A 25,695-nucleotide genomic window follows, 5' to 3' on the forward strand; every position below is an offset into this window, starting at 1 on the left:
ACAATATGCTCTATAGTCCTAAATATGCCATACACTACCAGTCAAAGATTTGTAATGTTTTTTTTTTTTTTTTAAAGTCTCTTCTGCTCACCAAGCATGCATTTATTTGATCCAGAGTAGAGCAAAAACGGTACAAATTTGAAATATTTTTTTATTTAAAACAACTGTTTTCTATTTAAATATATTTTAAAATGTATTTTTTTCCTGTGAATTCAAAATTATTTTTTAGCATTATTACTTCATCATTCTAATATGCTGATTTGTTGCTCAAAACAACATTATTATTGTTATTAATATTATTATGTTGAAAACAATAATAATGCTGAAAATATTAATAATAATAAAAATGTTTCTTGAGCTTCAAATCAAACATTAGAATAATTTCTGAAGGATCATGTGACACCAAAGACTGATGGAATAGTAATGATGCTGAAAATTCAGCTTTGATCACAGAAATAAATTACATTTGAAAATATATATCAATAGAAAACAGTTATTTTAAACAGTAAGCATTTTTGCTTTTTTCTGTACTTTGGATCAAATAAATGCAGGCTTGGTGACCAAAAGAGACTTATTTAAAAAAAAATTTTTTTTAAACTTTTGACTGGTAGTGTACAATTTTGTTAGTATATGTTTAGAAATAAGCTTTTATACATTAAATCAAGCATGTTTTGCTAGCGGTCCTTCTAATGTATGAAAAATTATTCTAAAAGTGTTTTGAATGTTCAAAACGTCTAGTTTTTTAAACATTTTTAAAAATATTTTTTCTCTGTTAATGGCAACGTTACGTTTTTTTTATTTTGGAAACATTGTGAACGTTACGTTTGAATTTTTTCTGAACATTCTAAAACTAGGAGATAAGTAGCAACATTTAAATACGTTAGATTAACATCCAAACAAAACATTTCAGAAAGAAACTTTCCATTTGATCATTTTGTGAAAGTTACATTTGAATGTTTTGTGAACACTCTAAACCAAGCAGAAATGTTTAAATATGTTAGATGAATGTCCAACTACAACATCTTAGAAAGGAACATTCTCAGAATATTTGTAAAATGAAATATGTTAGATGACACATTTTAGCTGGACTTTCATCTAATGTATTTAAATGTTTCTACCTGGTTTAGAATGTTCAGAAAGATTCAAATGTAACATTCCCAGAATGTTTGTAAAATGGAATGTTACATTTGAATGTTCTGTGAACAAGTAGTAACATTTAAATACTTAAAATAAACATTCAACTAAAATGCTTCAGAAAGGGAATGTTCGATTTTATCTTGCAAACCTGGTATTTTGCAAAAATGTTTTTTGAACGTTCTGAAAATAGTTGATGAATGTCCAAATAAAACATTTCAGAAAGAAACATTCAATTTGATCATTTTGTGAAAGTTACATCTGAATGTTTTGTGAACACTCTAAACCAAGCAGAAATGTTTAAATACATTAGATGAATGTCCAACTAAAATGTCTTAGAAATGAACATTCACAGAATGTTTGTAAAATGGAATGTTACATTTGAATGTTTTGAGAACATTCTTGAACAAGAAGTAACATACTTAAAAAAAAAACTGGAAAGTTTTAGAAAGGGAATGTTCAATTTTATTTTGCAAACCTGGTATTTTGCAAAAATGTTTTTTGAATGTTCTGAAAATAGTTGATTGTACAAATAAAACATTTCAGAAAGAAACATACCATTTGATCATTTGGTGAAAGTTACATTTGAATGTTTTGTGAACACTCTAAACCAAGTAGAAACGTTTAATTACGTTAGATCAATGTGGACATTTTAAAAGGGAACATTCACAGAATGACTGTAAAATGGAATGTTCCTTTCTGAAACATGTTAGCTGGACATTCATCTAATGTATTTAAATGTTTCTAGCTGGTTTAGAATGTTCACAAATATTCAAATGTAACGTTTGTAAAATGGAATGTTACATTTGAATGTTTTCTGAACATTCTTAAACAAGTTTTGGGAAAAAACTTGGGGGGGGGGGGAAGTAAAAATAGTCAGATATAAACCAAAAACAGCAAGAAAAAAAAAGGTCTGAATTTTGAGTTTCTATCTTGCAACTCAGACTTTCTCATAACTGAGTTTATATCTTGTTTTTTTTTTCCTCAAAAATTAAGAAATGCATAATATGAACTCATTTGTGCATTATAAACTAAAAAAGACAGAATTGCAAGATATTGTTTTCTGAACATTCTTAAACAAATAGTAACATTTAAATATGTAAAATAAACATTCAACTAAAATGCTTCAAAAAGGGAATGTTTCATTTTATTTTACAAAGTGTTGTTTTTGAACGTTCAAAAAAGTTGGTGAATGTCCAAATAAAACATTTTAGACGAGAAACATTCCATTTGATCATTTTGTTACTAGTAACTTCATAACTTTAGCTCATGAAATTAAGTAAATTAGGAGAACGCAAGCTAGATTTTTTTTATTCTCATTGGTTGCAATACTCTGAAGATCTCACCCTCTGTATAAATTGCAAATGCAATAAATCTAGTGAACTTTGAACATGCAACTCTCTTTTTAAGATATGTTATCTGGCACTTCTGCTTCATACTTCATACCTGGTGGACATGAAATCATGCATTTATGGCTATAAGCAGTTTGTAAGCTATATACAGCATATATGAAATGCATAACAAACCTCGAGTTAAACTAAGGGAACAGAATGAGTAGAGGCGGCAGAGTTTGGTACAGTACATCAGTGTTTATTCCATGCAGTTGCTCTGCCTTGATTTTACACATCACTTCTGTCGCACTGTACACAGGCTATTACAAGAAATCGTCAGGATTGGTTGATCATAACACCATTCGAGATAAAGAAGGGAAAAGAGACATGAGTAAGAAACAAACTGGAGGAGGAAAATGAGCCCAGAGCTGAAGATATTTTGCACAAAAATAGTTCATTTTTAAATACCTGTATATGTAGTAGTCAACAAAGCAATTAAAAACGGTTAACGTGAATAAGGACAGAAATGATGGCAGGAGAAACGTACCGTTTATACCTTCAATTCTCTGTGACACAGCCAACTGTATGACACTGGAATTATCTTTACAACCAGAACGTGTTTTTGTAATATTATTACAATGATTAAATGTGAGCCAATAATCTCTTGCCAGAAACAACGGTTTATGAGAATGACATCTGAAAAGTGTCCAGGCGTAATAAACGTCCAGATATTATAAATGTTCTGATATTTTTTTCCCCTCGTTTTCCACAAACAATACAGGTGAAGAAAATATGGAAGCTGTTTCTGCCATGTGATTTTTTAAATCCCACGATTCTGATTTTTTCTCGATGTAAACTCCGAATTATGAAATATACACTCAGAATTGAGAAAAAAAGTCAGAATTGTGAAATATAAATTAAGAATTGTAAAATATAAACTCCATTGCACATTATAAACAAATAATTGTGATATAAAAACTAAAAACGGTGAGAAATAAAACCAGAATTGTGAAAAATAAAAATTAAAAACTGCAAGATATAAACTTCTAATTTGGAAGGCAAAAAAGTCACAATTACCTTTTCTTATTTCATGGCTAAAAAACGAAACAAAAAACATCGTAAGACATAAGCACAGAATTTAGATGGGAAAAAGAAAAAAAAATAGCCAGATATAAACTAAAAACAGCAAGAAAAAGTCTTTTTTGAGTTTCTATCTTGCAATTTAGACTTTATCATAACTGAGTTCATATCTCAATTCTGAGTTTATATCTTGCGTTTTTTTCTCAAAAAGTCAGAATTGCGAGATACAAACTCAGAATTCTGAGATAAAAATTAAGAATCACAAAATCTAAATTAATTTGTGCATTATAAACTAAAAAAGACAAAATTGCAAGATATAAACAAAAAATTGTGAGAAATAAAATCAGAATTGTGAAAATTATAGTTGTGATATAAGATATAAACTTTTTCTGGGGAAAAAAAAATCATAATTACAGTTTTTTTGATTGTGAGGGGAAAAAACTGAATTGCAAGACAAATGACACAGAATTAATTTTAACTAAGAAATGCAAGAAAAAAAGTCTGAATTCTGAGTTTAAATCTTACAATTCAGACTTTTAAGTTAATATCTCACATTTCTGAGATTATATTATGCAATTTTTCTCCAAATTGTGAACTAAGAATCGCAAAATATGAACTCAATTGCGCATTTTAAACAAAAAAGTTTGAAAAAAAAAAAAAAAAGTCAGAATTAAAAGATATAAATTGAAAATTGTGAGAAATAAAATCAGAACTGTGAAAAAGTCATAGTTGTGATATATAAATTGAGAACTGCAACATATAAACACTTTTTCTGAGGGGGGAAAAAATAAATAACTAAAATAATTACTGTATTTTGTGTTTCATTGCGGGGTAAAAAATAAATTGCAAGACGTAAATTGCACAGAATTAATTATAACTAAGAAATGCAAGAAAAGAGTCTAAATTTTGAGTTTATACCTAGCAATTTTTTTCTCAGAACTGAGAAAAAAAAAGTCTAAATTAAAAGTCGCAATTATCTCTATGATTTTACTCCATGGCAGAAATGGGCTTCCATAAGAAAATGACCAAATTTCCATTTCTGAGATAATTATTGTATTCCTTTAAGATGCCATCTGTAATACTTCAGAAGACAGTTCTAACATACACGACAATTATGAGATGAAGAAACTTAGAAATTAACAGCTAGTGCTTCAAAATAAATTAATGATCATGTAGACCAGCTACAAAAAAAGAAAGACATTTTTAAATTAAATTAAATTAAAATCATAATTTACAGGATTCATGGTTGGCGCTGTGGCCGGAAAGACTTCATACATCATCATACTTCATACACCGTTCACTAAAAACCCTGGCCTGATCTTTAGCGGAACACGTAAACGGAGAGAATGAGGTTGGTGCGTGTTTTTCGGTTCACCTTCATTACAATTCGTGCGTTTTTAGCACGTTACCATCATACACAACAGAAATGACTGAAAGTGTACAGTAATAATGGCTGGTTTTGCCTCTCAATGACATGAAGTCGATATGAAAAGCTGTTCATGACCCCTTCAACATTTTTTGGTGAAACTGGATTTTCATGCATCCAATAGTTAAAAATGGGGTTCATGTACCAGAATGGTTAAAGTTTAAGGGTTAAAAAGAATCAATTTTGGTTTCATGTTGACCTAAAGTTTGTTTCCAGTGGCCTCTGCTTTGTTCATTTGCTGCAAACTCACAGCATTTCTCACAAATTCAGTGATACTGAAGTTTTAGCGCAGGCTTCTTTTAGTAAGATGTCGGAAAATAATAATACCATTCACAGTTGATTTCACATGCCGTATCCGGTTCAGAAACACATCCGGCTGCATTTACTGATGATGAACGAGGCATTTTAACTAGTACTATAACATCTAAATATCTAAACACAGGGTAAATATGAATGCAACAATTAAATATAGACATGCCGGACGATGCAGTGTCCCTTTCGCAAGGAAACGACAAATAAAAACACATTTGCGAGGAAGAATTTACACACGGACTACAGTACGTTCACACTGCAATTTCATCCGGTTTGGGATTTAAATGCAGCGGAAGAGACAAACAAAGCGTTTTGTTTTTTTTTCCCTAGCGGAGACTCTTTTGCACTATAAAGCATTGAACCTGAGCATTAAACCAGCAAAAAGCACGGAAATCCATTTCTTTTTCTTGCCTTTTTCTTTTTTACTCAAAAAAACTCCGACGTGTAAAAATAACGAACTCAAATCTGCAAAAATAGAGGTCTTTTACAAAGCACTTTAGTTTCCGACTCGCCTTTACGCCTTCTCACGTCTGTCCAGCCCGCTAGACAGTCATCCTGAGCGAATGATTCTCAATAGCCTGAGCGCAAAACCGACGTTATTGCTGATTCACCCGCGACCCTTAAACAAACGAGGCTCGTTTAAAGGTCTGTGCTTCTGCGGTCTCCGTGAACGGCACGCTACGAACACACAAACACCGGCAGAACCACACCGTACACGTTACAGATGGGATCATTTTACCAAAAAACACAATTCTGTCATCATGTGTGCTCTAAACCTCTGTGACTTTGTTGCATGGAACACAGGCGTAATTTTATGATACTTCTATGGTGATTTTTTTGGTCATTTTGGAGCTTTACAGGTTGCATGGAAGAGCAAAAGTCAAACAGGTTTGGAACAACATGAATTTTACAGTGTTTTTTGGGGGTAAACGATCCCTTTTACTCTAAAGGGACACTGCATCTCCAGAACATCATCACTACTGCTCAAAAGACTGGAAAATTACATTTTTTATTGTTTAGAAAAAGTCTCTAATGCTCACCAAGCCTATTTTAATTTGATTATAAGTACACTAAAAATTGTGAAATATTATTGCAATATAAAACAACTGCTTTCAATGTGAATATATTGTAAAATGTAATTTATTCAAGTGATCAAATCTGAATTTTCAGCATCATTACTTGTCTTCAGTGTCATATGATCCTTCAGAAATCCTTCTAATATGCTGATTTGTTGCTCGAAAAATATTTCTGATCATTATCAATGTTAAAAACAATTGTGCTGCTTTATTTCAAGTTAAAAAAGAAGAAATTAATACTTTTATTCAGCAAAGATGTATTAAATTGATGAAAACTGATAGTAAAGATATTTGTTACAAAAAGATTGCAACATTTGTTGTTTTAAATAAATGTTTCCACAAAAGTAATAAGCAGTAAAAACAGTGTTCAATATTGATAATGATAACAACTCTTATTAAAATTGAGCACCAGTAATAATTAAGCAGCAAATCAGCATATTAAAATGATTTCTGAAGGATCATGTGACACTAAAGACTGGAGTAATGATGCTGAAACTTCAGCTTTGATCACAGGAATAAAAAATAGCTGCAAGCAACAATTAATGGGCCAAGCACAATCAGAGGCAAAATGGAGTGGCATGCCATGTTTACAATAGGCCAATTTAATTAAATGTTATTAGCATTTTTTTAAATTTCTTTATAACTTTTTGCCACCCCAGACTTTTTGAGGACTGTCAGATCATGGCGTTGAACATGTATACGGATTTTCATAACGATGTGCTGATACGGTTTTGTGATTTTTGGCCAAACCATTCAGAAGTTATAAGCAAAAATAGCCATTTTTCATATCACCACTAGGTGGCGCTGTGCAGAAACTGTGCAGGTAGCCTCAGGTCATGCTTCTTATAATGCACACCAAGTTTGGTCTCAATACGGCAAACCATTGCAGAGATATAGCCTCACATCCATTTTTGCGGGCTCTTTGCCAAATTCGTTTGTGCGTTATTTGAGAACGTTTAAGTAATCAACTTTCTTCCTGCAACTTATTGCCATCATGATCTGAAGATGATTGAGCCAAATTTGGTGAAAATTAGACCAAGTGTCTAGGATGAGTTTGAAAAAGTATGTTTTATGAACTATTAATAATAATGAAAAAACCTTACAATTTTTACATTTTGACGTTAATTCGAATTGGCGTGAGCCAAATTCGGTGAAAACTCAGACAAACCATCTAGGACGAGTTCGAAAAAGTACGATTTATGAACTATTAATAATTAGCGCAAAAACAAAACCTTCATTCGAATCGGCATGAGCCAAGGAATCAGTGGAAAAAATCATTCCTTCTAGAATGTAGTTTGAGTTAGAGACTCCAAACTTGCTATGGTTAATGTTGAGACTGTCCTCTATCAGTGTGCCAAATTACATAACTGTCCCACAAGCGGTTCTATGGACGGCCATAGACTAAAGAGCGGAAGAAATGGAAGAAGAAATCTAACGGATACATTTTGACATATATTCACATAAAACACAGTTGTTTTAAATTATAATAATATTTCACAATTTAACTGATTTTACTGTATTTTTGATCAAGTAAATGCAGCCTTGGTGAGCAGAAGAGACTTTTTATCAAAAATCTTTATCATTCCAATCTTTTGACCAGCGTCGTCACGTCAATATAAAGATGACGTAAGAAAAGAAACTCTTTCGGGTTGATGTCATACTTTCGCACGCCAAGCGTCCCGCTCTCCTCCGGCCGTCCGCAGCGTCTCTTCAAACACAGTCCTGAGATGAGAAAAAAGCTGCTCGGGTTTTGTTTCAAACACTGATTTGATCGTTATAGACGTCGTTCCGCTAGAGCAGTTGTTCTTTGACTTCCTATTCGTCCGTAGAGGCGAGCAGCAGCAGCAGCAGTCTGATTGGCTGATCAAATGCCGACCAAGCAGGCATGCTGGGATATTTCCACACGTCTTGGAAGTCAAAAAGGGCAAAAGAAACAAGGAAGGACATCGTTCCTGCTGGTGCTCAAACTAAAGTTACCCTGAAGGGGCGTCGTTTCTGTAAACTCAGGAAGTAGCAGGTGGCCAGAGACACGCGTCATTCGTGGCGTCCCGTGTGTCTGTGGTCCCGTCGTGGAATGGATCCTCAAGCTACGCACTTAACACTTTCGCTCACGAACCTACGGACATATATACACACATTCTTGCAGACTTCAATCATGGTCTAACTAGCTAGCTAACTAGTTTTGAGTTGCTTTGAACACTTCAGCGCTAATACTCTGAATTTATGCTCCGTTGTTGTCGTTATTCGAGTTCCTGATTTTTGTTTTTGCGTTTCCTCCAGCTCGTAATAAAATAAATTATGCGTGTTACTCTAGCTACATTATCACTTCAGAGGAATCTGCCTGAGATGCTCAGAGAGAGAGGTGGATTATGGGAAGGGCTGATCAGACGGGTCATGGCTGTTTACAGCAGGCGTGGTTTATTGCCGTGTTTCCTCCGATGGCTCGCGCTCACCAGGATGAAGGTGCGCAGGGCTGTTTGTTCCTGATGGTGGCGTCGGAGCATTCCGCGTCCGACGTGTCGCAGTCAGAGTCTCTGAAATGCAGAGGATTCTGAGAGAGACATAAACAAACAGGAAGTTTAATTTAATTCAACTATTCAAAGACTGCTCAACAAATTAATGATGCAACTTATTATTTTCTTATTAAACACTAATAATAACTCTGTAGTATAACATCCCCTGGATATAGTAGTATTGTGATCGCATTAGCAATGATTCATTAAAGAATCATTTGTTTGTTTGTTTTTTCAATTTATCTCTTGATTCAGTTCTAAAAAGAATCACTGAATTTCGTGTGTGTGTGTGTGTTTTTTAACAGGTTCATTTAAACCCAAATGTTTGAACTATACTTGAATAGTCAAATTGCTTTGACTTAAAATATTTACTTGAAAGTACCCTGAGATTTTAAGTTAATAGTTCAATAATTTAACAAACATTTCACAGTTAATGACATCTAATGACAGACAACAGTTACTGGACATGAAGGTAAACAAATAAAGTGTTTTACATTGATCGTTTTTATTTTAAAATAATTTATATTATTTTATTTAAAATTTTCTTATTTTTAGTAATTGTTGTATTTTGGTTGATTTTATTTTAAAATTATTAATTTTAAATTTAATTAATCTTAAATATTACATTTTTAGAAACTGTTAATTTTTGTCTATTTCAAATTCTGTATTTATTTTAATGTATCAAATTCAATTTATTTGTAATTGTAATTTTTTTATTTTACTTCAAATGTTTTTTTAGTAATTGTTGTATTTTGATTTATTTCACTTTTTTTTATTAATCCCAAATATTGTATCTTTAGTAACTGTATTTTGTTTTTATTTTAATTTATGTAGTTCAGTTGATTTGCAATTTTATTTGATTGTAATTTTATTTATTTCAAATAAAATATATCCTGTTTAGTTTCATTTTATTTATTTAAAAAATGATTTATTTTTTCAAATTTCACATTTTCTAGTAATCGTTTTATTCCTTTGCTTTTATTTCTAAATTTTTATTTAATTTTAATGTAATTCAAATAAAACACACATTATTTTTTAGTGTTTGATTTTTTTTTAAATGATGTATTTATTTTAATTTCTTTCAAATAAATTATGTAATCTTTTTATTTTTATATTTTATATTTATTTATTTCAAATTTCATATTTTCTAGTAATTGTTTTAGTTTGGTTTTATTTCAATTTATTTATTTATTTTATTTTTAATGTAATTTAAATAAAATAAACCGTCTTTAGCGTTTCATTTTGATTTTTTTATTTTAAAATTTAGTATTCATGTTATTTCAAATAAATTATATAATTTTATTTTTTACCTTGTAGTGTTTTCATTGATTTCATTTAAATTATTTATTAAAAAAATCTGTCAGATTTGTATACATTTAATTTGTTAGTAATCATTTTACTGTATATTAATATTGTTTTATTTTTACTTTTTTTTATTTATTTACCTTTATTTAATTTATACATATAACCATTTTAAGTGTTTTGATTTATTTATTTTATATTATTTCAAATGATTTCAAATATTTGTATTTATTCATTTTTAGCAATCACTTTTGATTATTTTGTATTTTAAAATTATGTATTTATTTTAATTTATTTAAAATAATCTATATATATATATTTTTAGCTTTTCATTAACATGTGAACCCCCTGCAGTACCCTGATTAAACAAACTGTTTAAAAGAACCAATTCACACAAATGAGTTTGGATAAAATGAGAAAGAAAGCAGCACTCTGGTGTTCACCTCATAGCTGTGCTCATCAGCACACAATTTGCCCAGAGAGATCTGGGTCTTGACCCGGCGGACGGCGCACTCTTTATCGGACAGGCCGTCGGACTGCGTGGAGATGTCAATGGGGATCTCAGGCGTGTGGGACAGGAGCTCGTCCAGATGCTCCTCCTGACTGGCGCTGAGCTGCTCCAGCGGGCCGCTGTGCGAGTGATCGCTGGTGTTTCCCTCCTCGCCGTCAGACACCGACAGGTTTTCCGAACTGAAGGTGGAGTACGACTGAAAGCTGCTCATACAGCGATGAGGCCTGGAAAAAGACCAGGAGGAAAAAGACATTTAAAAAACAACTTATTGTGGCTATTTGCTACAGAAACACAGGTTTAAAGATTGCATGATTCATTTGAGAATTCTGGAGACAACAGAAAAAGGCACAGCTCAAAAATAGTAAAAGTGGTTTTTAATTATTACTTATCAAAGCAGACTCACCGCTGTCTGCGTGGAAACTCCACCTCACTGTCAACCTCTCCTTCCTCTTCCTCAGACGACTCGTCTCCCGCCTGACGGACACATGCAAATGTTCATATGTTATAGTCACAAGCAAATAAAACACCTGAATCATATGCAATACAGTTTCATATTGACATCATATCTGTCTGAATATACTGAAAATACTAAACTATTTTTTTAATAGAAATGATTACTTTTATTTCGAAAGGATGCATTCAATTGATCAAAAGTGACAGTAAGACATTTATAATGTTACAAATGATTTCTATTTCAAATAAATGGTTCTTTAGAACTTTCTATTCATCAAAGAATCCTGAAAAATAAAATGTCAATTTTCACAAACATATGCACAACCGTTTTCAACATAGATAATAATCAGAAATGCATCTTGAGCAGGAAATCAGCATATTAGAATGATTTGATTAATGAATTACAAATATCCTGTTTATATAAATTCTAATTAGCAAAGCTGAAGCCTCTAAGCTTAACCAGAGCAGATTTCTACAAGTCTGATATCTGCTGATAGAAATACATAATTAAATGACAGAAACAACATTTATTCCAGAGTTCAGAACACATACACGTTTTTAATGTTCACATGACATGCAGGTCATGCAAATTAAATATTTCAAAATTATTTTAAGATATTTTATAATTATTTTCTCTAAATAGTTATTTGTATTATTGATATTTATTACAACTTTATTTATTTATTATTTTCAGTAAAACCTCTTTCTATCTCATATGCTTAAAGCAAGGATTTACAAACTTTTTTGACAGCCAAATCCCTTTGATGAAGTGTTTTAAACTTTTTTTTCTAAATAAATAAAAAATTAATATTTATTATTTTAATTAATTATTAATTTATTTAATACTTTATTTGATTTTTTTAATTATAAAATTGTTTACTATATACTTTAACTATTGTTTTTATTGTTTTAAAACTATTTTTATTATTTTAAATACTTATTTAATATTTTATTATTTTTATTATTTATTATAATAAATAATACATTTATTTATTAGTTTAATTATAATTTAAATTGCTTTATGTGTTAGCTGTTTATTTTAAAATTAAAATATTATTAAAACATTCAATTAAAATATTTAAAAAAATATATAAATTATATTATATTTTTTCTTTAAATAATTATTTTTGTTATTATTATTTGTTATTATTACTCATATAAAATAATAAACAAATATTTGTATTATTGATATTTATTACAACTTAATTTTTTATTTTAATTTTATAATCATTGTCATAATAATCATAATAATTATTTATATATTTTTTTTGTTACATATATATTTTTTTATAATACTTGTTTATTTTTTATATTTGTTATTATTATTATTATTATTATTATTATTATTTTGCTCACCAAGGCTGCACAATTTTTACAGTAAAAATTGTGGAATATTACAATTTAAAATAACTATTTTCTATGTTACTATATGTCAAAATGTAATTTATTTCTGGAACGCTAAGTTGAATTTTCAGCGTCATTACTCCAGTCTTCAGTGTCATATGATCCTTCAGAAATCATTCTAATACGCTGATTTGCTGCTCAAGAAACATTTATGATTATCGTCAATGCTGAAAACAGATGTGCTGCCCAATATTTTTGAGGAAACAGTGATAAATTATTTTTCAGGATTCTTTGTTGGTCAACATTTATTTGAAACAGAAATCTAAATGTCTTTACTGTCACTTTTAATGCATTTAAAAAGTGTCATTCAGACTCACGGTTCTCAGGGGTCTGAGCGAGTGCAGCAGGCCGCTGGATGAGCTTCTTCTCTGAGATCTCTGCTCCGGCTGCTCTCCCTTTCCTTCGCCCTCGGCCGTGGGGTCCATCGCCCTCTTGACGGCGGGTGGCGTCCCTTCGCACGTGCTCAGCAGCGAGTAATGCGGGAGTTCGGGGTGGCTGGGAGCGGCCGGCGTCTCCTGGCAGTGCATGCAGCCGGGGAACGGATGCGCCTGGCAGCAGGGACACAGCGGCCCCGGACCGGAGCCCGCGGACGGAGGTATAGAGGACCTGCGGTGGCGCGAATCTGCGTCCACGGCGGTAGAAATGAGATCGGGACTGGAGCCTGACAGCCTCCGCTGGAGGTGGTCGGTTTGTGGGCTACGGAGAGCAGCGGCTGGGCCGAAGTATCGCAGGTTGTTGGCGCAGGTGGCTACTGCGTTTTCACGATTCTGCACTGGTAACAGCGGCCCCTCGGGCGGAGGATGATGATGGTGATGGTAGCTTTGCTCCTGTAGGGGTTGCTGCTCCTCCGACGGGACCGAGTTGGACTTGAGGGCTCCTGGGAACTCACTGTGACTTCCTTTGCTGTTGGCCCTCCGGTGACGGGGTTTACTGCGGTAGCGAGTTTTCCCAGGCGGGGTGGACACTTTTGGGCTTCCTGACAGCGGGGACGGAGCGGGGAGAGGCTCGACGCTGGGAATGCCATCGGAGCGCAGCAGATCCGGTCTGCAGGAGATCACATGGACTGGGTTAATGACCTCATGAAGAATTCATGACGGATACTGTTTCATTCGGTACAGTATCGCTGACTTTAACTACAAATTATCCACCTGTGTTTCCATACTCATGAAAAAATAATCACACTTTGACAAAGAAAAGTCATATCAAGATACTGTACACTTGTTAAAACATACAAAGTAAATGACATTTATGGAACATTATGTTCATGTTGTTCAGTAAAACCTCACATCGCTAAAACCAAGGATTCACAAACTTTTTTGATATTTACTTGAAGCCCCATGAGGTTTTAAGTTAATACTTCAATAATTTAACAGTACATTTGCATTTTTATAGTCAACATGGAATGCAGGCAAATTGAATTTTTTTTGGTGTGGTTTTTTTTAGTGATTATTTTTATTTTGAAAGTATTTTATTTATTTATTTATTTTTTCATTGACATTTATTATTTTTTAATTATTAATTTAATACCTAATTTAATTCATTTTTAAATGATTTATTATTTATTTTCTCAGTAATATTTTTGTTGTTCATATTGTTTTTATATTATTTTCTAATAATTTACATTTTTAATTAATTACTTGCTTTTCATTTTTTAAATTATTTTTATTATTGCTTAATAATTTGTTTATTATTCATATTTTAAATTTCAACTAATACAAGTTTAATTATTGCTATGTAATTATTATTTTTATTATGTGTTATTCAAAATAATCCATATTTTTTTAATGAATTCATTTAATTTATAATTAATTATTTGATTTTTATTTTTACATTTTTTTTTAATAAATGTAATTATTTCTTAGTAAATGTATTTTTTTGTAAATGTTTTTGTAAATGTATTTATTTTGATAACTAATTATTTTTAAATCATTATTAGCTTTTTATTTTCTCAGTAATATTTTTTATTGTTCATATTGTTTTTATATTATTTTCCAATTATTTAAATATTTAATTCATTATTTGCTTTTCATTTAAAAAAAAATGTATTATCGTTTCATTTGTTTATTATTCATATTTGTGATTTTTAATAAATTATTAGTTTATTTATTTTAAAACTTTAATATAAGTTAAGCTTTATTTTTAGTCTTTTCAGTATTGTGTGTTATTCATATTAATCCATTATTTTTAATTTAAGATGAAATATTTGATTCTCATTTTTAAATTATTTTAATTTTTAAAAAACGCTGTATTACTGATATTTATTATTATTTTTAATAAATTATTAATGATTGTATTTATTTTGATAACTAATTAATTTTTAATTCATTATTAGCTTTTCATTATTATTTTATAATTTATTTTATATTATTTTATTTTTAAATAATTATTTTATGTATTATTTTAATCAATTATTTTAGTTTTAATGAGTTAATTTCTAATAACGTACTTGCTTTCCATTTAAAAATAATTTGATTTATTTTTAAAAACAATTGTTTGTTACTTATATTTACTATGTTTAATAAATTACTGTATTTTTTATTTTTATTATTAGCTTTTATTTTAAAATGATAAGTTTCTTATTATATCTTTTTAAAAATAATTATATGATTTATTATTTAAATCAATTATAATTTAAGTACTTTATTTAATTTTTAATTAACAATTAGGTTTTTGAAATCAACTTACAACCCCACTGCAGTTCCCTTATGAACCTCCGGGGGTTGCAAACCTCAGTTTGGAAATCCCTGGCTTCAACTATTAAATACATTATGACATAAACACCACAAACAGCACATAAGCCCTTGTCTTCACAGATCACTCACCTCTTTGGCTGTTGTGTCCCGGGCTTATGGTTCATGCTGCTCTTTTTCTTAATGAGCTTCTCAACAGCGTTGGGCCGTACGATGGGTCGAACCAGGTGTCGTTTGTACGTGCCGGGATACTTCTTCTCCACGGCCTGCTCCCTCCTGCAACAAAACATGGGAAACGTTTGGATTCAGATTTGTGGTAGTAAAAACAGAAGGGAGATTTGACTAAATGCTCATTGTGCGCTCATTCAGTGAGAATGTGGGTCACGCTAGCGGCACAAGCCGGGTCGAGCTTTAAGCAGATTAGATTTAATTAGAGTTTCAGAGAGACGTCTGCATTCAGGCACAGACGGGGGTCAGAGTTCAGACTCATTACAACCTTACATGAGTCATTTCATGCCAATAAACAGCGAAATTCAAGAAAGAGAGATGAACAGCATAGCTGGCATAAGAAAAGCAATTTCTAAAGTATAAAGTATGTATAAAATACCCATTTTCAGTGTAATGAACGAACTGAAAGTACTATTAGCAGTGATTTTAAAATCTCTTATTTGACTCATTATATGATTAGATTACCAGAAGAAATTAACACAAAATTAGATGCACTGCAATTGGTTTGGTATAAAAGCTTGTTTCTGGATTAAAATAAAATAAAATAAAATAAATATTTGAATCATTTAACAACACACTTACATGTTCACGGTTCTCTGATGTCGGCTAATGTCAAGATGACAAGGCAAGCAAGCAAATTTTTTAAAAATTAATTTTAATACAATTTTTTGATTAAAACTCTTTTTATTATTATTATTTAAAAAAAATATTATTAATATTTATTTTTAATTATTTACTTTATTAATTTAATGAACTGTTAATTACCTGCATGTAATTTTAAAATTGTAACTTTATTATTATTATTGTTACTGACTTTTTAAAAATTATTTACTTTTCTTTTTTTAAATTATTATTATTATTTTTTTAAATTTTTAATTTGATTAAATTAATTATTTTTAGTTTGAATTACTTTTAATAATTTGCTTTTCAGTTTAAAATTTCTATAACTATATTTATTATTGATGTTTATTCTTTAATAAATTATTTTTATTTTTTTTTTTTATTTTTAATTTTTTTATTCTTTGCTTTTTATTTTTGAATTACTAATTTTAAAAGTATTTATACTTTAAAAAAATTATTTGTTTTAATTTTTTTGTTAGTGTTGGAAGAAAAATGTTTGCAAGATAAAAGGTCACAGTTATCTTTTTGATTATTTTGGAGAAACAAGCTTCAGTAGTTAAGTTATTTTTTATCTTTTTGATCAAAAAAAGAACAGCATGAAGGACTTACTTGAGCAGCTCTTTCTCTCGCACTTCCAGCTGCAGCATGATAGCACTGAGCTCCATGTAAAGGTTATTGGCTCGCTCCAGTTTCCTCTCGTAATGCTCTCGGATATCCAGAGCGTGTCTGAAACACACAACACATAACACACAGTCACCTCCAGCTAAATCTCTCTCTGCCCTGCTCTATGTTCTGTTGTTGTGTGTGATTCATCTGGTCTCACCTGAGCTCGTCTCTTCTGCGTCGAATGAGCTCCTCGTCCAGTCGATGGATGCAGGTGCCTTCACTCTTGATCTTCTCAAAATGCTTCTTCACCTCCTCTCTCCACTCCGCCTGCCACAGAAAATATCGTTACTGTTAATTAAAATGGTAACACTTTAGGTAAGGGATCAATTCTCACTATTAACTAGCTGCTTAGTAACATGCATATTATTAGCATTTATTAGTATTTATAAAGCAAATATAAATGCCATATACTACATGACCATATTTTAGATTCCTTAACCGACCCCATACCTAAACTTACTTACCTAAACTACCCTACTAAGTACAAAAGTTGTACTTAATAGTTAGTTAATAGTGAGAATTGCTCTCCAAACTGAAGTGTGACCATTAAAACTATTGGGAAAAAAAAAAAAAAAAAAAAGTGTATATATATATCTGTTTTTATATATATATTTTAATTTATTTTGTGTGTGTATGAATGTATGTATGTATGTATGTATGTATGTATATATACATATATATATATATACACACATATATATACACACACACATATATATACACACACACATATATACACACACACATATATACACACACACATATATACACACACACATATATACACACACACACATATATACACACACACACACACATATATATATATATTATATATATATATATATATATATATATATATATATATATATATATATATATATATATATATATATATGTGTGTATGTATATATATATAAAAATATATAAATTCAAATTGGTAATTAAAATAATAAAGCTAAAATAAATTAAAATATAAATATTAGATTAAAAACAGAACTATTAAAATTAAAAAAACTAATAAAAAATACAATAAAATAAAATTTAAATGTTAAAAAAATGAAAATATTAATAGAAAAGCTAATTGTCACAGACAATATTGTTATTGAAAAAAATGTTTTTGGTAATTGAAATAAAGCTGAAATAAAACAAAATACAATATTAGATGAAAAATTAGAAATGTTAAAAAATAGAAAGAAATAGAAATTAGAAACGTATTAGAACTTAGGAAATTAGAAATGTTGACTTAAATGACTAGCTAAAACTGAAATAAAATAAAATTGTGCTAAATAAAATATATATAAAAAACCTTAATACATATATAAAAAAATTAATAAGAAAAACAAAAAATATTAAAATAAAAAAAAACATTTAAAATAATAATTTAAAATGATAAATAATTAAAAATATTAATAACAAGTATTTAAATAATGCTAAAAACAACACTGGTCACACATAAACATACACATGAAATCTATGGATGGAACAATTTATATTCCAACATAGTTTTATTAACAACTCTTTTAATCAAACCAGTAACTCGCGAGTCTGAGGCTGATTTGTAATTCTTTTAGACAGATCCGTTACAGAACTGACTCCAAAGAGTCATTTGTTCATGAATCACACTAGAGTTTTCACGCTGCATGCTTGTTGAATGCATTTTGCAGTGTTATTTTAGTGATTTAGTTCTTATTTACAGAACTATTAGAGAACTGAGAGACAACTGGATAAGTGTTTCATGATACTTTTGCATTTCTGTACTGATGCCACTGGATGACACAATGGCTCTTTCTGGTTCAGTCAGTAGTATATTTTTATTTAATGCCATGTCAGATTCTTAGGCTATTTTCATGGCAAAAACAATTCAAAAATACAAGTATAGCAAATACAATAAATCTGGCTCAATCAGAGCGACAGTTCAGCACTATGCAGACGTCAACATTTGTTCACCTGAGATTTGAAGTAGGTTTCCTGTGGCGTCCCGAGAACGTCAGACGAGGCGATATCCAGATGAAGAAGGATCTGCCTGAAGGACGGGCGGTTTCTAGGTTTACCTTGCCTGCAGGTACAAGACCAAAAAATAAACACTTAACTCTCAGAAATACTTGATTCTGATTGGCCGATCGCAGCATTCTGTGGTCAGAAATCTCTGCAACTACCTGGCAAAATTCTAGTTTTATAATTGACTTCTGCACAGTGTAGCATTTATTCCATTAACAATGTTCTTCCACTATAAATACAGCACAGAACTGTGTGTGGATGCAGTTGTGGTAGATGACGTTGAGTCTCACCAGGTCTGTTTCATGAGGATCTTGAAGCCGTCGGGACAGGTGGACGGCACAGGCAGATGGAGGCTGTTACTCCCCACACCCCAGATAATAGCAGATGAATCCACATCTTTATAAGGGATTTCACCGGTCAGCAGCTCCCATAATACCACACCAAATGACCTACAAACACGCAACAGCACATTCACTACTGTTCAGAAGTTTGGGGTTGGTAACAGTTTTCAAGTCTCTTCTGCTCACCAAGGCTGCATTTATTTGATCAAAAATACTTTAAAAATTGTGAAATATTATTATAATTTAAAACAACTGTTTTCTATGCAAATATATTTTCAAATATAATTTATTTCTGTGATCAAAGCTGAATTTTCAGCATCCTTACTCCAGTTTTCAGCATCACATGATCCTTCAGAAATCATTCTAATATGCTGATTTGCTGCTCAGGAAACATTTCTGATTATTATCAGTGTAACTGCATTAGCTCACACTCACCAGATGTCTACTTTCTCTGACACCGGCTCATTCCGGATCACTTCGGGAGCCATCCAGGCCACCGTACCCGCAAATGACATCTTTGTACTCTTGTCACTGAGCTCCTTAGATGTTCCAAAGTCTGAGATCTTCACGTTGTCATTTTGAGTGACTAGCACACTGCAAAAGAAAACACACACGTTCAGAGATGCCAAACACACGACAGTATTGCTCATTTACAGTATTTCCATTTGTACTGTAAGTGATTTAAGTGTTTTAAGTGATTTTGAGCATCTGATAATTTTTGTTAATCTACATTTTTGTTAATTGAAATGAAGCTCAAATGAAATAAAATGTAAATATATAAAAATAATAAAAAATAAATAATATAATATATATATATATATATATATATATATATATAAAAATATAAATATAAATATAAATATAAATATAAATATAAATATATATATATATATAAAAAACTTAATTTCAGATAAATGCTGATCTTTGGACCTTTCTATTCAAAGAATCCTGAAAAAAAATTACTCAACTGTATACTAATAACTCAACTCAATAAAAAAAAAAAAAAGTTCTTGGGCAGAAAATCAGCATATTAGAATGATTTCTGAAAGATCATGTGACACTAAAGACTGGTGCAGTGATGCTGAAAATTCAGCTTTGATCACAGGAATAAATTATATATAAACAGTTATTTTAAATAGTAAAAATATTCCACAATATTTTGGATCAAATAAATGCAGGCTTGGTAAAAAAAATAAGACACTTCTTTAAAAAAAAAAACATAAAAAATATTACTAAATACTTCTGACTGGGAGTGTATAAAAATAAAAGCTTATTCAAAATATGAATAAATACTATAATAGTAAAAAATCCTAAAATCCCACAGGTCTTACTTTGGTGACTTGAGGTCTCTGTGGATGATCTTGTGGAGGTGCAGGTAGTTCATGCCACTGGCAATCCCTGAGGCCCAATCCACCAGCAGCCGCGGCGTGATCTTACGACCGGCCCTGAGAACCTCGTAGAGCTGCCCTTGAGCACAATACTCCATGATGATGCAGTAACACGGGGCCTGCGTGCAAACACCCCTAAAACACAAACAGCACTCTTTGGTTGTGTCCACTGCACTCAAAAACTCACTGGTCTATCTGGTCATGCATTGCAACCTACTTGAAGCTGATGATATTGGGGTGCTTCAGCTTGCGCAAGTGTTTGATATCCGTCTCCTTCTGTTCTCTGACTTTCTTGATGGCAACTTCTTCGGAGCGGAACTTCCCGAGGAACACGGCGCCCTGAGCTCCGCTGCCCAACCACTGCAGCTCAGAGATCTCCTCAAACGGCACCTCCCACATGTCTACTGACCAATCAGAACACACCCTCAACAAAACGTTGAGTCAAAACCACAGCAAAACTGAAAAGTTGATGGCCATTGAAAATGTGTAATTAATGGATATCAAGTTTTTATAACCAATAAAGATTATTAGGAATGTTTATGTGCCTGATAACCAATATGCAGAACCGATATATATTCAACTTCTGTTTTTAACAAAATGAAAACAACACAACGGTTCGTTATCCAATTATTTTCGGTAACACTTTATTTTACGGTTTTACTCAAGTAAACAAAGTAAATTTACTGTTACTGTATAATTACGTGCATAATTACTATTATGTAATTACGTAATTACTTAATTACTTAAATGTTAATATTACTTAAATGTATAATTACTAGAGATATCTTTTTAAAAAAATTAATACCGCTATATATTATTTGCATGATCATGTGCTGGATAACCGATATGCAGAACCGATATTCACTTCTGATTTTACTTCTGTTTTTGACACAATGATAACAACATATCAGTAGATTTAATATTACAAAATTAAAATCAGATTATGGTAAAATTGCTATATATTTTCGGTAACACTTTATTTTACAGTGTCCTTGATGCATGTTTTTACTTAAATGTTACTATTTCTTAAATTACTTAAATGTATAATTACTAGAGAATTTTTTAATTGATACCGATACAGACTATTTGCACGATCATGTGCTGGATAACTGATATGCACAACCAATATTTATTTATTGTTTTACTTCTGTTTTTCGCACAACGAAAACAACACATTGGTAGATTTGACATTACAAAACCGATATCTGATTATGAAAAAACACTTAAATATCAGGAAGAACTATAATTTTCAGTAACACTTTATTTTACAGTGTCCTTACATGTTTTACTAAACAAAAACAGTAAATTATGCATAATTACAATTACTTAAATTATTAAAATGTATAATTATTAGAAATTTATTTCTTTATAACCAATACAATACAGATTATTTGCATGTTTATGTGCCCTATAACTAATAAGCAGAACCAATATTTATGCATTATCATTTTTATTTCTGTTCTGAACACAGTGATAACAAAATATCGGTAGATATTATTTATTAGGTATTATCGGTAAACTTTATTTCACGGTGCCCTTGTTAGAAATATTTTTACTAAAGTATTTACTAAAGTGCATTATTCCATGCATAATTACTATTACCTAATTACTTAAATGTGCAGAGACCAATTTTTTAAAATTTGCTAATGATACAGATTATTTGCATGTTTATATGCATTTAATCGTATGTTTTACCGATATGCAGAACCGACTGATTTATGTATTTAACTTGTTTTTTACAAAACCAATATCCAAATTAGAGAAAATGTTTAAATATCAGGACAATATCTGTCGATTATCTACCAATCTCTTTATCAGTAATGGACTAAAGTTTGTAAGTAGCACTTAATACTCGTCTCTAACCTTGCTGCTGAAGTTTGTACTCGGTCGAGTACGTTTTCCCGATAATATTCCATACGGGTCTCAAACATCCGAACAGCCCCTCCAGGAATCCGCCACTGCCCGTCCCGGCTCTATGAAAGTGCAGTTTGATGTCGTCATGAGGATGGTGGTGTGTGTCGTCCCCACTGTGGTCCATCGGGCACCCACCCTCCTCATTTTTCTCCTCCCCACCACTTCCGCAGCCTCCCTGACCACAGGACCCTGGCGTCTCGACCTCCTCGTGCTCCTGCAGCTGCAGCACGCTGTTGTCGAAGTGTCCCTGCTCCCGCGTCGAGTCCTCGCTGAGGGCTGTGCACGGAGGGCTGGTGCCGCCCAGCTCCTCGTCCCTGCAGGGGAGCTGTAGCTGTTGTAACGGCATGGGAAGGGTGGTGGGTGGAGCCAGGTCTGCGATGATCTGTGGTGGAGGAGGCGCCGGTGGAAGCAGCGCTTGTGGAGAAATGTTACTGTTGGTTTTCTTCACGGAGTCACCGGCGACCGTGAGCTTCAGCTCCTCCTTCAGCTTCCCCACCAGCAGGCTGGGACAGGACGTCCAGGACAGCACCTCTGGGGAGCTTCCCATTGTGCCGTGCGTGTGCATGGGCAGACGCCCTCCTCACCCAACAGGAAATGAGCGGTGAGGCTTTACAGATGAATTCTGCTGGGGTTTATGACACACCTGGGGGAAAAAGACAGATATGCATTTAAAAACATCCTGATGGGTAACTTAAAACTGAACTGTTTTTTGATATGACTTTTTTTTTTTTGTAAACAAACAGTTTCAACTCAACCGTGGAGTAAGAAAAACAAACAAAAAAATAAAAATAAACACCCCACCAAAACAGATATGACGTTAGTGCTGATTTTGATTTTGGTGTTTGCATGTTGCAAAGGTATTCTAATAAAAGTTACATTAAATAAAATTCTTTAATAAAAATTACACACTTTAAAAAAACACACACACATATAGAGTAAAATAGGTAATTAAGTGAACATTTTTATTTCTATTTCTTTTTTATTTCACGTTATTTTAAAATTAATTCAATCAAATGAATAAATAAATAAAAAAAAAAGAGTGAATTTAATTAGATTGAACTTTTTATAGTATACCTTTTTAGTAAGGAATAATGTAATTTCGTATAATTTATAATAATTCTATTTCTTTATATACCTAAATTATTAAAAAAAAAAAAAACTGTTAGAAAAAACTAATTAGACTGAATGTTTAAATGTACACTTTTTAGTAATTACACATTAAATTAACAAAAAAATTAAACAATTATATAAATAAATATAAAAGAACAAATTTAATTAGACTGAGAATTTTAATGTAGTAATGAATGATGCAATTTTATTAATTTATAATTCTATTTCTTTATATATTTCTTTATACAACAATAAAACCTGTTAAATAAATTTATATGAATAAATATAAAAGAGGCAATCTAATTAAATTGAATGTTTTAATGTACACTTTTTTATTAATTAATGAATTATGCATTTTTAGAATTATAATTAAATATTTTCTATTTAATTTTATTATAAAAATAAATTATAAATACATTTATATAATGAAATATAAAAGAGGCTTTTTAATTAGATGGAACTAATGGAATTTAAATGGAATTTTATTAATTCATGGAATTTAAAAATTAAAATGTATTAATTTATTAATTTATTTATAAACTTTATTTTGTAATTTAATTTTCCATTTTTACTAGATTTTTTTACATTATAATAATTCTATATATTTTTATATGTAAATGTATAATTGTGTAAAAAATGTGAAAAGATGAAGACTTGTGTGGTCATAACTTTTTAACTACATACTAAAAAAAAAAAAAAAGCTTCTCATTTTTCACTCATCCATGAGTTCCTTGGCTTCGCATGACTTTTAAAAATAAAATACATTCTGGATTTTCTAAGATTGCCGCAATGCATTCCAGAATTAACTACTTTATAAAGCAAGCATAGAATTTTGACATAGTATTTTGGAACAGGTGTTGCTTTGGGAGCTCAAATATGATGCCTTACAATGCCGCCTACATAGGCAGCTCACTAGGATTCGGAACAGAGCGCGAAAAATATCCCTGTGTAATTTGAGAAATACAAACACTTGTTTTAAACAGCAACTACAGCTCTGACTGCTAAATAAAGACTGAAACGGTTGATCATTTTAATTTCCAATCTCATTCCGCACACAGCAGGAGAGGGATTGGAGGCATTTGCATTAATGATGATTATCTCTTTAGAGAGAAAGAGAGAGAGAGAGAGAGAGAGAGAGAGAGAGAGAAAGAGAAAGAGAGAGAGAGAGATATTCTGGGAAGCCGTCGTTGTGATTTGGTCTGTTGATCGAATATGTTAGTGCTGCTTTGAGATTAAAGCAGAATGAGTATTAGAAGCTCTGAGAGCCAAACATCTGGCACACATCGCTCACACACACACACACACACAGAGTCACTGAGGACGAACATCCCATAATCTGCTGCTGTAGTTACGCAAGACTGACTCTCAAAACAGCAGTAATTTTGCCTGCATTAGTGTCTGAACTAAAGGTCAGCAACCTTTGTGATGCGACTTACAAAATATATACAGACCAGCAGTCTGAGGTTTCTATTTTCCTCATTTTAGAATAACAGTGAAGAAATGAAATATCTTAAAGAACATAAATGGAAATGATGTAGTGACAAAAACGTGCCAAAAAAAGAAAAATGAAATCTTATATTTGAGCTTCGCTTTGTCTGCTCACTCGACATCCAAAAAAAAAAAAAAAAAAAAAAAAAAAATATTGCAAAATGTTTTTACAATATAAAATAATGTTTTATATTTTAACATACTTTAAAATAGAATTTATTCCTGTGATGAAAAGCTGAATTTTTATCAGCTGTTACTCCAGTCTTAAGTGTCACATGATCCTTCAGAAATCATTCTAATATGCGGATTTATTATTAGAATGCTCAATGTTGGATAATATCAACAGTTGTGCTGCGAAATATTTTTTGGAACCTGTGATTTTTTTTTTTTTTTTTTTTTTTTTCAGGATTCTTTCATGAATAACAAGTTTAAAAAGTACAGTGTTTATTCAAAATATAAATATTTTATAACAATGTAAATTATTTATTATTAACTTTTAATTATTAACTTAATACATCCTTGGTGAATAAAAGTATTAATTTCTTAAAAAAAAAAAAAAAAAGAAACAATAAAAATGTACTGACCCCAAACTTTTGAACGGTAGTATATATATATATATATATATATGTAAAATTAAAATATTTCTCTAAATTGAATTTATAAATAATAAGAATAATATATATATATATATATATATATATATATA

The 25,695-nt window shown here is 31.0% G+C and overlaps 1 protein-coding gene across 5 annotated transcripts in view; it reads right to left on the reverse strand.

The window, feature by feature from the left end:
* Nucleotides 1-5,131: 5,131 nt before the first annotated feature.
* si:ch211-45c16.2 (mitogen-activated protein kinase kinase kinase 13) overlaps nucleotides 5,132-25,695 on the reverse strand; it is a 54,205-nt gene continuing 33,641 nt past the window's right edge. For 4 of the 5 annotated variants that reach the window (XM_051119352.1, XM_051119353.1, XM_051119355.1 and 1 more), the window contains 13 exons: nucleotides 22,341-23,034; nucleotides 20,695-20,881; nucleotides 20,421-20,612; nucleotides 19,525-19,683; nucleotides 19,039-19,197; nucleotides 18,698-18,806; nucleotides 16,905-17,014; nucleotides 16,691-16,807; nucleotides 15,365-15,508; nucleotides 12,860-13,586; nucleotides 11,089-11,159; nucleotides 10,618-10,909; nucleotides 5,132-8,910 (listed from right to left, as the gene is read on the reverse strand). In XM_051119352.1, the coding sequence (XP_050975309.1) occupies nucleotides 8,809-8,910; nucleotides 10,618-10,909; nucleotides 11,089-11,159; nucleotides 12,860-13,586; nucleotides 15,365-15,508; nucleotides 16,691-16,807; nucleotides 16,905-17,014; nucleotides 18,698-18,806; nucleotides 19,039-19,197; nucleotides 19,525-19,683; nucleotides 20,421-20,612; nucleotides 20,695-20,881; nucleotides 22,341-22,956 (2,985 nt within the window). In that variant the 5' untranslated portion in view covers nucleotides 22,957-23,034 and the 3' untranslated portion in view covers nucleotides 5,132-8,808. The remainder of the gene's footprint in view (nucleotides 8,911-10,617; nucleotides 10,910-11,088; nucleotides 11,160-12,859; nucleotides 13,587-15,364; nucleotides 15,509-16,690; nucleotides 16,808-16,904; nucleotides 17,015-18,697; nucleotides 18,807-19,038; nucleotides 19,198-19,524; nucleotides 19,684-20,420; nucleotides 20,613-20,694; nucleotides 20,882-22,340; nucleotides 23,035-25,695) is intronic. The other variant, XM_051119356.1, reaches the window with a different exon arrangement.

Source organism: Labeo rohita, chromosome 9 (genome assembly GCF_022985175.1).
Source record: "Labeo rohita strain BAU-BD-2019 chromosome 9, IGBB_LRoh.1.0, whole genome shotgun sequence".
In the NCBI taxonomy this organism is placed as follows: domain Eukaryota; kingdom Metazoa; phylum Chordata; class Actinopteri; order Cypriniformes; family Cyprinidae; genus Labeo; species Labeo rohita.